This window comes from Peromyscus leucopus, chromosome 4 (genome assembly GCF_004664715.2).
Source record: "Peromyscus leucopus breed LL Stock chromosome 4, UCI_PerLeu_2.1, whole genome shotgun sequence".
In the NCBI taxonomy this organism is placed as follows: domain Eukaryota; kingdom Metazoa; phylum Chordata; class Mammalia; order Rodentia; family Cricetidae; genus Peromyscus; species Peromyscus leucopus.
In genome coordinates, this window is record NC_051066.1 from 14761230 (window position 1) to 14774359 (window position 13130).

Here is a 13130-nt window from a genome sequence, read left to right on the forward strand (position 1 = left end):
TCCAAGAACAGCAGCAGCAGTGGAGTGGAGCCTGCTGGGGCCTAGAAGACGAGCTGTGTGTGCTGCAGAGGGTGGAGCCGGAGAAGTGAGCCAGGCACTTCGGAGAAGCCCAGAAGATTGTGAGTGGATCCCTGACACTGAACACTCCATTGTTTACACTTGGGGGGATTTAGTTTTGCTTTGTTCGGGTTGTGATTGTGTCCTGGTTCTTCCCGCTTGAAGTAAGAAAGTACTTAATTTGTTTTTGATTTTACAGGAGTCCACAGTTGAGAGATTTTAACCTTGTTTAAAAAGAGATTTTGGAGTTTTACAGAGAATTTGGATTTTAAAAGATATTTTTAAGAAGTTCAAATTTGTAAGGCTGTGGGACTTTTAATCTTGTCAAGTGTCTTATATCGTGATGTGTTTATTAATGTGTGATCTCGGGGATGAGCAAGAAAGGAAACGTTGTGGTTTCACAGTGATGTGTTAGTGTTCCAAGTTGACAGGGGTCAGTTGTGTGGCTGGATTGATGTCACCCTGACACAAACTGTAGTTCCTCTAAGAGGAGGAAACCTTGATTGAGAAAACGCCTCCATAACATCGGGCTCTGGGCCAGCCTGTAGAGCAGTTTCTAAATTAATGATTGGTGGAGGAAAACCGAGCCCATTGTGGGTGGTGCCACCCCCACAATAGCCACAGGATCCAGGCTGGTGGTCCTGGATCCTAGATGAAAGCAGGCTGAGCAAGCCATTTTGTTGTTGTTGTTTTGTTTTGTTTTTTGAGACAGGGTTTCTCTGTGTAGTTTTGGTTCCTGTCCTGGATCTTGCTCTGTAGACCAGGCTGGCTCTGCCTCCCGAGTGCTGGGATTAAAGGCATGTGCCATTAACCGCCCGGCGAGAATCTTATGTTTTAAGATCTTCACCTTAACAGGTGACGCTCCCTCAGGTGATAGAGGACACTGTGCTTTACTTAGAGCCCGCTGATTTAATATTAAAGCACTGTTTGACTAGATGGATACCCTACGATAGTCACATTGACATACAATTAACACCATCATCCATAGACTAGGAATCCTCGTGAGTTTATTTTTAAAAGCCTTTTTAGTTAAGTATTACTTATTATTGTGTGTGTCTATATTATGGGGGACACTTGTGCCACAGCGCATGTGTGGAGGTCAGAGGGCAGCTTTGGGGAGCTGGTTCTCTCTTCCACCTTCCCCCATGTCCTGGGGTTGAAACTCAAGCAGTGAGGCATGAGAAGCCGGCAGAATTCAGGTTGTCAGGCTTGCATAGGAAGTGCCCTTAACCACTGGGCCACCTCACTGACCCACATTTTAATCTTGAAAGCAATTACCAAACTATTTTACGTGGTGGCAGCTGGTTCTGGCACACTGAAAAGTCATACCATGTGCACAGCTGTGTGTAAGTGATGGAGTCCCTCAGCTTCTCACCGCCTGTGATGCGACCAGTGTATTTTAGGCATTCTCATTGGAGTGACAGAGTCTGCTGCAGTCTCCGTTGGCTCTTCTGTGTGGCTCACGGGCCGGCTCTTCATGTCTTCACCCCCTATTTGCACGTCCTCCTTGGATATGTCTTTTGTGTGCTCCAAGAGAGATTCCAAGCCCAGAACTGTTAATCTCTCCCTAAAGTATTGTTTCTTCTTTGTGGGTAGTTGTCACTTTTTTCTTTTCTTTTTTTGAGACAGGGTTTCTTTGCGTAGTTCTGGAGCCTGTCCTGGAACTCGCTCTGTAGACCAGGCTGGCCTTGAACTCACAGAGCTCAGCCCCGTCTCTGAGTGCTGGGATTAAAGGTGTGCGCCACTACCACCCGCTGGTAGTTGTCACTATCATGATTAGTAACATCTCTTGCCTTAAAACCTATTTTGGCTGAGCATGATGGTGCATGCCTGCCTCCCAGCACTGTGGAGGCCTGGAACTCACCATTTAGCTTAGGTTGACCTCATGGACTAGCAGTGATCCTCTGCCTCCCAACTGCGGGCATTGCAGCGTGAACCACTGTGCCCCCCAATTGTGGGTATTGCAGTGTGAACCACTGTGCCCCCAAATGTGGGCATTGCAATGTGTACCACTGGGCCCCCAACTGCGGGCATTGCAGTGTGAACCACTGTCCCCCCAACTGTGGGCATTGCAGTGTGAACCACTGTGCCCCCCAACTGTGGGCACTGCAGTGTGCACCACGGTGCCCGCTCTGATTTTTTTTTTTAGGTAAATTGTTTTCCTCTTCCTCCCATCTGCATCCCCCTTTGGAAGGCATACATGTAATTATTGGGATGGAACTTGGTTTGCCTAGCTATTTTAACAGGCATGCTTGGGACGTAACGGTAACTGGCACACCGTCCTGCATGTGAACTACTTAAACACCCGACGTGCTCCGTGCCACCCCTACTTGCCACTGTTGACATTACTGTTTCATCTTGCATTTCTCCCACAAAACAGCACGGCTGTTATTAGCAGGGTTCAATTAGGTTTTCCTATTTCAACTACTTTTGTGTTCAAGTTTTAATATTATGCCTATGGATATGTGTGGGTGCATGTACATGTTCATGTGTTTGTTGGTGCACATGTGTGCATGTACCTATGAAGATCAGAGATTAACTTTAGGTGCCTCTTGGTGACCTAGAAATGACTAATTACGCTAGGCTGGCTGGTCAGGGAGCCCCATGGATGCCCCTGCCTCTGTCTCCCCAGCATTGGGATTACAAGCAGGCACCACCCCTCCCAGCTTTTTATGTGGGTGCTGGGGATTGAACTCGGGTCCTTGGAATGTGAGCAAAGCACTTTACCAACTGCGCCACCTCCCCAGCCCTGTGTGCAGGTTTTCAAACACATCCACAGATTATTAGAGCCTGGGAAGGGTGGAGCCAGCCCAGTGCCCCTACCGCCTCGGTGCAAAGGACTAGGCTTTGGGCCTCCGTTTCTCACTCAGAGTCTCTTAGAGTGCCAGCAGTTACCTTGGTTAAAATATCATGCAATCCCAAATCAGAAACCCACAGACGACCAAGATCCTCCTTAGCTGGGTGTGGTGGCACACGCCTTTAATCCCAGCCCTGGGCGTGGAGGAGTTCGGGTGGATCTGTCTGAGTTTGAGGCTAACCTGGGCTACAAAGTGTTTCCAAGGCAACCAGAGCTGTTCACAGAGAAACTCTGTCTTGAAAAGCAAGAGAAAAAAAAAGTTTTTTGTTTTTTTTTTGTTTGTTTTTTAAAACCATTGTCTGGGGTTCACTTGCTACACAACTGTCTTTGTCAATGAACCTTTCCTGGATTTTACCTTCCTCCTCATACACCTGTGGCTGCCATTAGTGATAGCTTTTTGGTGGTAAACTTTCAATTTTGTTTGAAAATGTTTTGGTCTGCCTGTGTTCTGGAGAGATAGCATCTCTGGGCATGGACTTTGAGGTGAATATATTGTTTTTTAATTAATTTTATGTTGCTATATAAAACATTTTTTGTTTTTGAGACAGGATCTCACTATATATCCCTGACTAACCTCAAACTCAGAGATCCACGCCTCTGTCCCCCAAGTGCAGGTATTAAAAGTTACGTGCCACCATATCTGGTCAGTTTATTACTTATGTGTATCGTGTTATACTTGTGTGCCTGAGTTGACATGTGGGTGCTGGAACTGAACCCAGGTCCGCTGGAAGAGCAGCTGGTGCTCTCAGCAACTGAGCCATCTCACCAGCCCAAATAATGGATTTCTTTCAAGACAGACAGTTTCTCTGTGTAGTGTTGGTGCCTGTCCTGAAACTCACTCTGTAGCCCAGGCTGGCCTCGAACTCACAGAGATCCACCTGCCTCTGCCTCCCAAGTGCTGGCATTAAAGGCGTGCGCCACCACTGCCCGGCCATTAATGGATTTCTTAATGGCATTTCCATATATGCGTCACTGTACTGTTCTCATCATTTCCCTCCCCCGGTGCCCTTTAGGGACTCCTGTCCCGTCTGCCTCCTTCCCTCCTCAGTCTCCTCCTTACCTCTCGGTGGGTTTTTGACAGGTGACTTGTTTTCTGTCACTGCATTTTGTGACCTTGTAAAAACAAGTGTGAGTTTCCCCTCCAAACTTACTGGGATTTGCCGGTGTTCTTGTCAGAACCGATGGCTGGCAGGCAAGTCCAACCTTCTGACATTGGAACATCTACAAGATGTTGTCATCCACAAGTTTCATGTTCCAGAACCACACAACCCCATCACAAGGCAAACATAAATCATCTCAACAGCTGCAAGCCGCCATATTCAGGGAGGTATGGCCACACACAAAACAAAAACTCGTATTTAGAGCAAATCTACAGTTTCGTGTTGGGCACATTCAGAGCTACCCTCAGCTTCACACAGCTCACGGGGCTGCAGGTTGGACATATTGAGCAGTTTTAGAAAGCTGTATGCCAGTTCTGTACATGTCCCTATCCTGTTATGTCTCAGGAGGTCCAGCCTCACCCACCAGCCGAGATCCTGCACCTGATTCATTCTTTCTCCATGTCCTTGCTTAGGGCTGTTCTCTGGATAGTTTTCTAACCTGTCTCAGAATTCACCTTTTTTTTTTCCCCATCTGGGCTAAAAGTGTTCATCTGATGTTTAGTTCATTTGTGGAGACTTTCATTTTATTTATTATTATTTGTTTTTTTGTGACAAAGTTCCTCTGTGTAGCCTTGGCTGTCCTGGAACTAGCTGTGTAGACCAGGCTGGCCGCCAAACTCATAGAGATCTGCCTACCTCTGCCTCCCAAGTGCTGTGATTGAAGTCATGATTGACCACTGCCTGGCAAGACTTTAATTTTTAAATGCAGTATTTCTTCATTTCTACAAGTTGATCCATATTGTTTGATATCTTCTTCTAATTCTATTGAAAGATAACACCTTTTGTAAAGTAAAGAGTACAGTCCTTGTTCATGTGCTCAAGAACCCCTTCACTTCTTTAGCTGCATAGCGTCATTACTGTCCGCTGTGACCACTCTAGTACCTCGGTCCCCTCAGGTAGTTTTTTGTTGGCTTCTGCGGCCTGTGACTTCATTTTTAAACCTAGAGGAGCTTATCTCCTTGGAACTTCACACAAAATACTTTAGCCTGTTGTGTCTACGTTCTTCTCAACCAGGGGACAAAGTCTCCCTTGAGAACTGTGAAAGACGTGTCTCTAGACAGTTGGAGTTGTCACAACTGGGAGCCTGTGTGCGCCACCAGCACCAGGGGAGACAGCAGGGGTGCAGCCAAGCTCAAACAAAACAGGTCAACCTGCCGCAGACACTTCCCTACTCCACAGCACTGTGGCTGGGGCTCCAGGGAGCACCCCAGCCTGCCAGGACCACTTAAAATTCTCCCTTGATGGTGGCGGTCATGCCTGTAATCCCTGCGCTTGGTAGGCAGATCTCCGAGTTCGAGGCCAGCCTGCTCTACAAAGCGAGTTCCAGGACAGCCGGGGCTACGCAGAGAAACCTTGTCCCAGGAAAAAGAAAAAAAGTAAGACAGTTCTCCCTGGAGGTCTTTAGGGCAATCTGGCTCCAGGCCGCAAACTTCTAAGAAACTATAGTATATTCTAGAAACTAGAAGCACATGTTTCTCACCCCACTTGGAATATCAAGGCGATGAGGCCATGTCTGCTGAGTTCCCAGCTGTGTCATCTTGTTTTCATTTACCTCCTCGGATGAGAGGTCTAAAGAGTGTCACCCTAGGGCAGAACCTGCCTCGCTCCATCTCTTACCTCCAATCCTGTGATGACATGAGGAGAGGCATGCAGGCCTTCAAGGTGTGCCGGACACTTCAGGGGAAAAGCTGCCCACCTAGCTTGCTGCCCATGTCTTTTCTGTGTGTGGAAGGGGTTTGAGACAGAGTGGCTCTGTGGAGCCCTGGCTGTTCTGGAACTCTATAGACCAGGCTGGCCTCGAACTCAGAGCTCTGCCCGCCTCTGCCTCCTGAGTGCTGGAATTAAAGGGGTGTGCCACCATGTCCATCCACCACCTGTGGCTTTCTGTTGTGCCATGCGACCTGAGCAAACTTAGACAGGATCTAGTGGACAAAACAGGGACTCTAGTAGATGGAGTGGCTTAGCCTGGGCAAAGCCGAGAGGAAAGTGAGCTTGGCAAGACCCAGAGACCCTGCTGAGACCGGTGTCCCCATGGGACGGGCAATCAGGCCTCAGTTCTGGTTGTCTCGGGCTGTGTCTGGAGAACCTATTAGACTAGTCAAGTGTCCTGAGGGACAGTAGTGCCAAGCCACGGAATGGAAGGGTACCGGGGGAAACCCAAGGAACGAGGCCATCTTGGAGAAGGTGTGGGGGCAGACCAAACCTGTTGCCATGGAGACCTGTCCCTGGACGGCACTGGTCTAAGGGCAAGGTGTTTGGAGCTCATGGAACACAACTGCCTTTTAGAACCACCCAGAAACCACTCTGATTCCTAACGTGCTGGACTAGCTTGTACCTGATCTGGGATGCTTTGCAGGCCAAGCACAGCGGGGAAATTAGACCCCATGGGTTATTTCACTGCCAAATGCTCGTACTCCATACTGGAGACTCCAGGCCACAGCATTCACCTGTGATGTCTCAGCGCCTTGGGTAGCAAGCGCCTGGCCCCATCAGACCAGGCTGAACAGAGAGACGCCCCTCATCCAGTCTGTACCCATCCAAGCTGTCAGTGGGAGGTGTGAGCCAGGAAACAGAGCCGTATCCAAGGAAGCTAAGCTTCTCCCAGTGCTCTCTGGTTCTCTTTCCAACGGCCACACTGTCAGACCAAGTAGGGCATTAAAAGATGGAGGTGTGAGCAGATCCCAGACCCAGGGAATCCCGCACGCCGTGGAATGGGTGTTTTCTGCCCACGGTGCACTTCATATCTTAGCTGGGAAGCCCACACTCACCCATTTGGGGGGATGGGACCTCCCTAGGGGAGGGCCACACCTAAGTTACCTTGATACCATGTACCCTGGACAGTTAGTTAAGGTAAGGCATACAGTAAGGTAGGTAAACTAAGCCACTGGCTTACTTCTAGGAACCAGACTGGCCTGGTCCAGCTGCAGCCAGATTCCTCCTTCCTCAGCCTCTGCTACACACAGACTTCTATCCCTGTGGCTCTTCCAACAGACACAAAGCCCTCTGTTAGAGGGCCCCATCCCCCTTCCATCCCATGTCTCCCTTCTGCTCCCATCTGAGACACAATCACACTGTCTTAGTGCCCCCGGTGGAGAGCAGGAACCCCTAACCTCTCGGTCTCTGGGCCCCCTAGCCAACCCTCAGTACAAAACATCTACTTGCTCGCTCACTCAGAAACACCATGGTGGCGCTGTAGGGCACAGGACAGAGGGACCCAGCTCAGCCAGCGGCCTCTGCTGGGCATTTTGAGAAGTACAGCCCAGGGTGACCAGTACTTTTTACTAAATACCAGGGATCCCAGGGAGCCCTGCAAGAGGGGACAGGACAACTGTAAACAAGCCCCCTCCTTTGTCCAGGGCTGCCTACAGTCAGATAAACCAGGGCTCCGTCATCCACTGACAATAGAAGTAGCAGCTTCAGGCACGACAGAGCCCTATGAACAGCACCCACTGTGTCTCGTCAGGCCAGCCTGGGCCAAGCCTCAGGACAGTCCAGACTACCAGAGTGGGAGGCAGGCGCCCCCTCAAGGGCTCTGAGGGCTGAGCCAGACGGCAGTCTCCAGTCAGAAGACAGGCTCACAGCAGTGCCACGGGGCCGAGGCTTGAGTCTGTGTGCACATCCTAGAGAGGTCCCAGCAGCTAGATGAAAGTGGAGTCCAGAGGCCCGGCATCCTGCTGACTGAGGGCCCGGGCCTCAAAGAGCTGCTTGATGAGCGCAGACTTCTCCTGCTCCAGCTGAGTGATGCGCTCGCTCTTATCCGTCACCTCCTGGGCGGGCGGGCAGGTGGTCAGGGCTTGCTGGGCAGCCAGCCCCAGCCCCCCCTTCCCACACCTCACCTGAGTGAGAAGCCGGTTCTGTTCTTTCAGCATGAGAATGGTCTGCTGCTGCCAGACTGGTGTCGAGGGAGAGGTGGGGCCCAGGGGCCCCACGGAAGACGAGGGCGGAGCCTGTGGGAGTACACAATCAGGCAGAGCATCCAGAGCAAAGGCAAGGGGTGCCAGGGAGGTTCCCAGGGCACTCACTCGGCCAGAACAGGCTGCAGTCAACAGCTCCCCCAGGCATCGGGCCACCTCCTGTACTTTGGGCAGCAACCTCCCCAGAGGGAGGGGACTCCCTGCAGTCCCGAAGTCCTGGAAGAGAGGCAGGGAACACCAGGCCATGAGGAGATTCCTGCACCTGGCACTCCTGTCCCCACCCCCCCCAAGTTTCAGCTCAGAGTCTAGAGAGAGCCCACCCAGGGCAGCTTGGGTCCCGACGGCAAGGGTGGGTGGCCCAGCACTCACAGCACCAGCTCTGCTCTGGCTCAGGCGGCGCTGACGCTCCCGCACACGCTGCAGCTGCTGCTGGTACCACTCCCGGCCCCGCGCCATCATCTCCAAGCCCTGCAGCAGCACCTCCTGTTCCTGCTCTAACTCCTTCATCTGCTTCAACTAGAACACACACGGGCACGGAGGGATGTATGCCAGACTGGCATTCCGCAGAGCTGCACACGCCTGTGTGCTCCAGGAACCCCAGGGGTGGAAGCTGAGGCCTGTGCGCAGGCAGACGAGCACACGGGAAGAGCAGCGCACGGGCAGACCAGCGCAAGGGCAGACCAGCGCACGGGCAGAGCAGCACACAGGCTCAAATACCACATCAGTGCAAAGACACACACGGAAGGAGGCACCAGCGACGCAGGGAAGGTTGTGCCTTGGAGAACACCACCCAGTTCCTCCTCTTTGGATGATGGTGGGAATGGGGCCTGGCCTCTTTCCCGCCCCTCTACTGATGCTTCCCCAAGGGCAATGGAGTGAGCAACCAGACTCAGCACCTTGCTCTTTGTGCACCAGACTGGCCTGCAGAGGTGAGCCTCATGAGGTAGGCGGGGCAGGGGCTCCAACTGCCACCAGGCCTCCCTAAAGAACCTCCCCTCTGGCACACGCCTTTAATCCCAGCCACTCAGGAGGCAGGGCCAGGAGGAGCTCTGTGAGTTCGAGGCCAGTCTGGTCTACAGAGGGAGATCCAGGACAGGCACCAAAACTACACACACGGAGAAACCCTGTCTCAAAAAAACAAAACAAAAAAAACAAAAAACAAAACAAAACTCCCCCCCACCCCCCAAAAAAGAATTTCTTTTCCTCCCTCTACCTGATTTTGCCTGTCTTCCCTCTAGTAGATCCAAGCCCAGGAGAGAGAGATTCAAAGCTGACCAATTCTCCTATAGGGGTTCCCCAAGTAACCAGGCTCATGGTTTCCAACCTTCTGGACAACATAGAGAGTCCCTCAGAGTCCTGGCCCCTCTCACCAGGCCACAGTCCACACCGTTGGTGATGGTATGCCTTCGGCGTTCACCTCGGGCCCGTGGAGTCTGCCGGGCTTCACCTTTGCCTGTGTCCAGGGTCTTGCAGGCTGCGGCACCTGTAGCAGACAGTCAGGGTCATAGCTTGGCTCTGGGCCTGCCTAAGGGGCTCAACATCTCATCCCAGCTCCTTAGCCCTTCCAGGACCCTCCAGCTAACTCTGATAATGCAAAGCCCAGGGACCAGGGCTGTCCCGGGAACCTCTCTGTCAGTCCTGATCCCTGAGGATGCTTTATCGGTTGACTTTGGACCTGGCTGGGATTCCGTCTCCTCTTGCCTGTCCTGCTTCCCTGGCCTGCCTTAAGGAGGGCCCTGAGCTCCCTGAAGGGCTGGAGAGAGAGCAAGAATACAGCTCTTTCCTGCACTCCTCCCCCAGTGCCTGAAAACACAGCGGATACCTCTCACGAGTACCAAAGGATGAAGAGTAAAAGATGAGACGGACAAGGTCACGGCGTGGTGGCACAGGCCTTAGCCCCAGCACTCAAGAGGCAGAAGCAGGCAGATCTCTGTGAGTTCAAGGCCAGCCTGGTTTACACAGTGAGTTCCAGGACAAACAGAAGTATGTAGAGAGAGACCTTGTCTCAGAAAAACAAACAAAAGGGATGGATCAGCAGAACACTCTGGCTCATTCCACGCCTTTCTCAACTGCCTGGGTCCTTCTGGCACAGCACCTGGTAGCGGAGAAACTCTCCGTTGGTGATGGAGACATAATTCTTGCCCAGAAGCAAATCACACTCTAAAGCAAGTTGTGCATAGATGTGCCATAGACTCCTGTGAGCATCATCTAGAGGGTCTCCCCACCTACCAAAACAGGGCACAGCAGGGAGGAGAGGACCTTCCCCCAGCCCCCCAACCCTATCCCTGGCATCAGGATCACTCCTGAGGCTAAGTCATAGGAGTAACAGATACATTAATGGTGCTTGGATGTGCATGACAGACTCTAGTTCCCAGCAAGCCCCAAAGTTCATGTCTCAGCCTGCAGTTTCAGGGTGAGACCATGGGAGGTACCCAAGGATACTGCCTCCAGAAGGTGGGGCCAGAGCAGGTCCTGGCAATGAGTTCTAGGAAGGAACCCTGGGACACTTGGACCTGACTAGCACAGGAAGGAGCCATACATCACAGGGTTCGGAATTTGGGGCCTTCCGTGTGTTGGGAGTACTTTGCTATGGGGGTGCTAACATGGTTCTGTGGCTCCTCCAAAGCAAGCTTTGTCCAGCATACCATAACCCTTACTGGGCCTTGGCTGACCTATAAAGGAGTGAGAGCTAGAACCTGCTCTAGAGCTTACAGAGCAGGGGGAATATTGCCCTGCCATGGGCCCTGAGCACATGACCTTCAGAGAAGTCACTGACCCAGGGCCACACAAGGTAGAACAGGCAAACCCTGAGCCTGTTGATTACCCATAATCCCATCCCAGGGCTGACTTCAAACTCACAGCCACACCAGCTACGTGCAGAAGCCTTGCCTACCACATGGACAGGGCTGGAACAAGTAACAGTCTCTGTCTCTGTTGTGTGTGTGTGTGTGTGTGTGTGTGTGTGTGTGTGTGTGTGTTTATATTATATCAATTCACAAGGGAGGCAGGAGAGGTCTGGCGAAGCTGGCGGAGCCCTGCACCTGGCAGAACAGCGCACAGAATGAATGGGCTGCAGGGCTGAGAGAGCCTTGGGCTCCTGTGAGAACCTGCCTCCACGCTTAGCCATAATGCGGGTCCTGTTCTCAGGGCAGACAGGGGGCTATTCAACAGTCTCCTGTCCCTGCCAACTAGACCGGAAGGAGGGAGAGGAGCCTGGTGGATCCCCAGAGACTGTGGTCTGTGTCCGGCAGGGTGTCTGCAGCAGCTCAGCACAGCAGATGCTGTCGGACACCCACACCCCTCAACACACACACACACACACACACACCCTCCTTCAGCACTTGTGCTGGGTGCTCCTGGGCCACCTCCTCGGCCTGGGTGGAGAAGCAGGCCGGGTTGCCTCTGCAGGGTGTCACACCACTGAGAACGATCTCCAGGACAGGTTAGAGGATGCTTGCTTTTAGGAAGAAACGTGTGCCCAAGCAGCCACACAGAAATGAGGATGGGGGCCCAGATGTCTCCCCAGGTCTAGGGCAGGTACAGCAGGTACGACGTGCCTTCTCTCACCGCGGCAGGTGCTCAGGCTTGAGAAAGGGTGGGCTTCTCCTGGGTGTTCAGAGTCACCGACCTGCCCTTGGCCCTGGGCAAGGCCTCTGCCCGCCGCTCACAGTGGGACAGGCCGAAGCCCCTTTCCATCAGGTGGTCCCAACCTTGCTTTAGGCTCTGGGGACTGCCCACAGTGGTCCCCATCTCCATCCCTCTGAGGAAACCCTGCCGATCTCGTCTTCAGCACGGGTCCCAGGAATTATGAAGGACTGGGGGCCGCCCAAACTCACCCGCGTCCGCGCTCGGGCTCCGCTCCAGCGCCTTATTCGGGGGCCGCTTGGGCTCCTCGGGAGAGGGCGCCGCCTCCGCTGGAACACACGGTAGCTCAGGGTTCCGGGAGGTGCTACTGGGGCCAGCAGGCGCGGGGCGCGCACTCGGGGGCAGAGGCTTCTTCTCCAGGACAGTCCGCGGCTCGTCGGCCGGTACGAACATCAGGCGCTGCTGCAGCAAAGGCTGGTCCCCAGATCGGGCAGCGACGCGTGCCTGATCCCTCGGGCGCCCGTTGGCGTTCAGCAGCGAGGTGCGCAGACCCGCCACGAAGCGCTCGAAGGTCAGGTAGCCATTGGCGGGGGCCACCTGGCGCAGGCCCTCGAGCACGCCGCAGGGCAGCTCGCGGGCGTCTGCACCCTGCCAGCGGGACTCGATCTCGCGCAGGTGCACGTAGCCGCGCTGCCGGTCGTCCAGGATGTCGAAGAGGGTGCGCAGGCTCTGGAGAAAAGCTCGCGGTAGCCCCTCCGTGCTAGGCGCGGGCGCGGCGTGCGGGAGGCGGCCACTCTCGGCCATCGCTGCCACGGCCATGGGCACCCAGCTTCCATCCGCGTCGGTCCCCACAAGACCAGAAGGCGGGACCTGCACGGCGCGCGCCCCGCCACGACAATAGTTGCTGTTTTTGAATGGAGCTCCCCTCGCCGCCGCGTCAGCGCTCATTAGTATTCACGGCGGCTATTGGTCGGAACTGGCGCATCTGCTCCGGGATTGGCTCGGCAACCACCAGTCCAGTTTGATTTTCCCTGCGGTCGGGGCCGGCGCCTCCGCCACCCGGCCAGGGAGTGGGGCCCCGGAGGTGTGACGAGGTACGAGCGGAACCCGCCAGAGTTCTCACCTCGGCTCCCACGATCCCCCCTGCCTCCACGCCCACCATCCCTCCTGCCTGGGTGAAGTCTTTTCTCCCATCTATTTGTGCTCCGCCCTGCCAGCCACTTCTCTGAGGGGCGGAGCGTGGCGCCCTTTACAGCTCTTGTACCCAGGTAGCCTCACGAGTAAGGATGGGAGGGTTCAGCTCCTCTTGCTCCCTTCGGTCCTTTCCACTGAGGGGATGGACTATGGGGCTCCCTTCCCTTGCATCAGGAACGCCCCAAGAGGATTAAAGGCTCCAGACAGTTGGGCGCTCTCCTTCACTGAGGCCTCTGTCTCTACAACTGCCAGCTCTACCTTTGGTCCTTTGGGACAGTCTGCCTTGTCCCGCCAACTATAGGACAAAGCCAAGTTGTCTTGTGTCCCCAGATGCCCGTCCGGTGACCAGCTCCCTCGAGACAG

The 13130-nt window shown here is 53.8% G+C and overlaps 1 protein-coding gene across 3 annotated transcripts; it reads right to left on the bottom strand.

Annotated features, from left to right (window-relative positions):
• Positions 1–7293: 7293 nt before the first annotated feature.
• Positions 7294–12771, bottom strand: Sapcd2 (suppressor APC domain containing 2). 3 transcript variants are annotated; one of them, XM_028868748.2, is made up of 7 exons: positions 11825–12762; positions 11315–11419; positions 9359–9471; positions 8358–8504; positions 8097–8204; positions 7911–8021; positions 7294–7841 (listed from the first exon to the last, which is right to left on the bottom strand). In XM_028868748.2, the coding sequence occupies exons 1-7, from the start codon at positions 12519–12521 to the stop codon at positions 7713–7715; spliced, it is 1410 nt and encodes a 469-aa protein (XP_028724581.2). In that variant the 5' UTR covers positions 12522–12762; the 3' UTR covers positions 7294–7712. The 3 variants fall into 3 exon arrangements, with proteins under 3 accessions (XP_028724581.2, XP_028724579.2, XP_037060594.1); XM_028868746.2 differs by lacking the exon at positions 11315–11419 and having other exon boundaries at positions 11825–12733; XM_037204699.1 differs by lacking the exons at positions 8358–8504; positions 11315–11419 and having other exon boundaries at positions 11825–12771.
• Between the last annotated feature and the right edge of the window lie 359 nt (positions 12772–13130).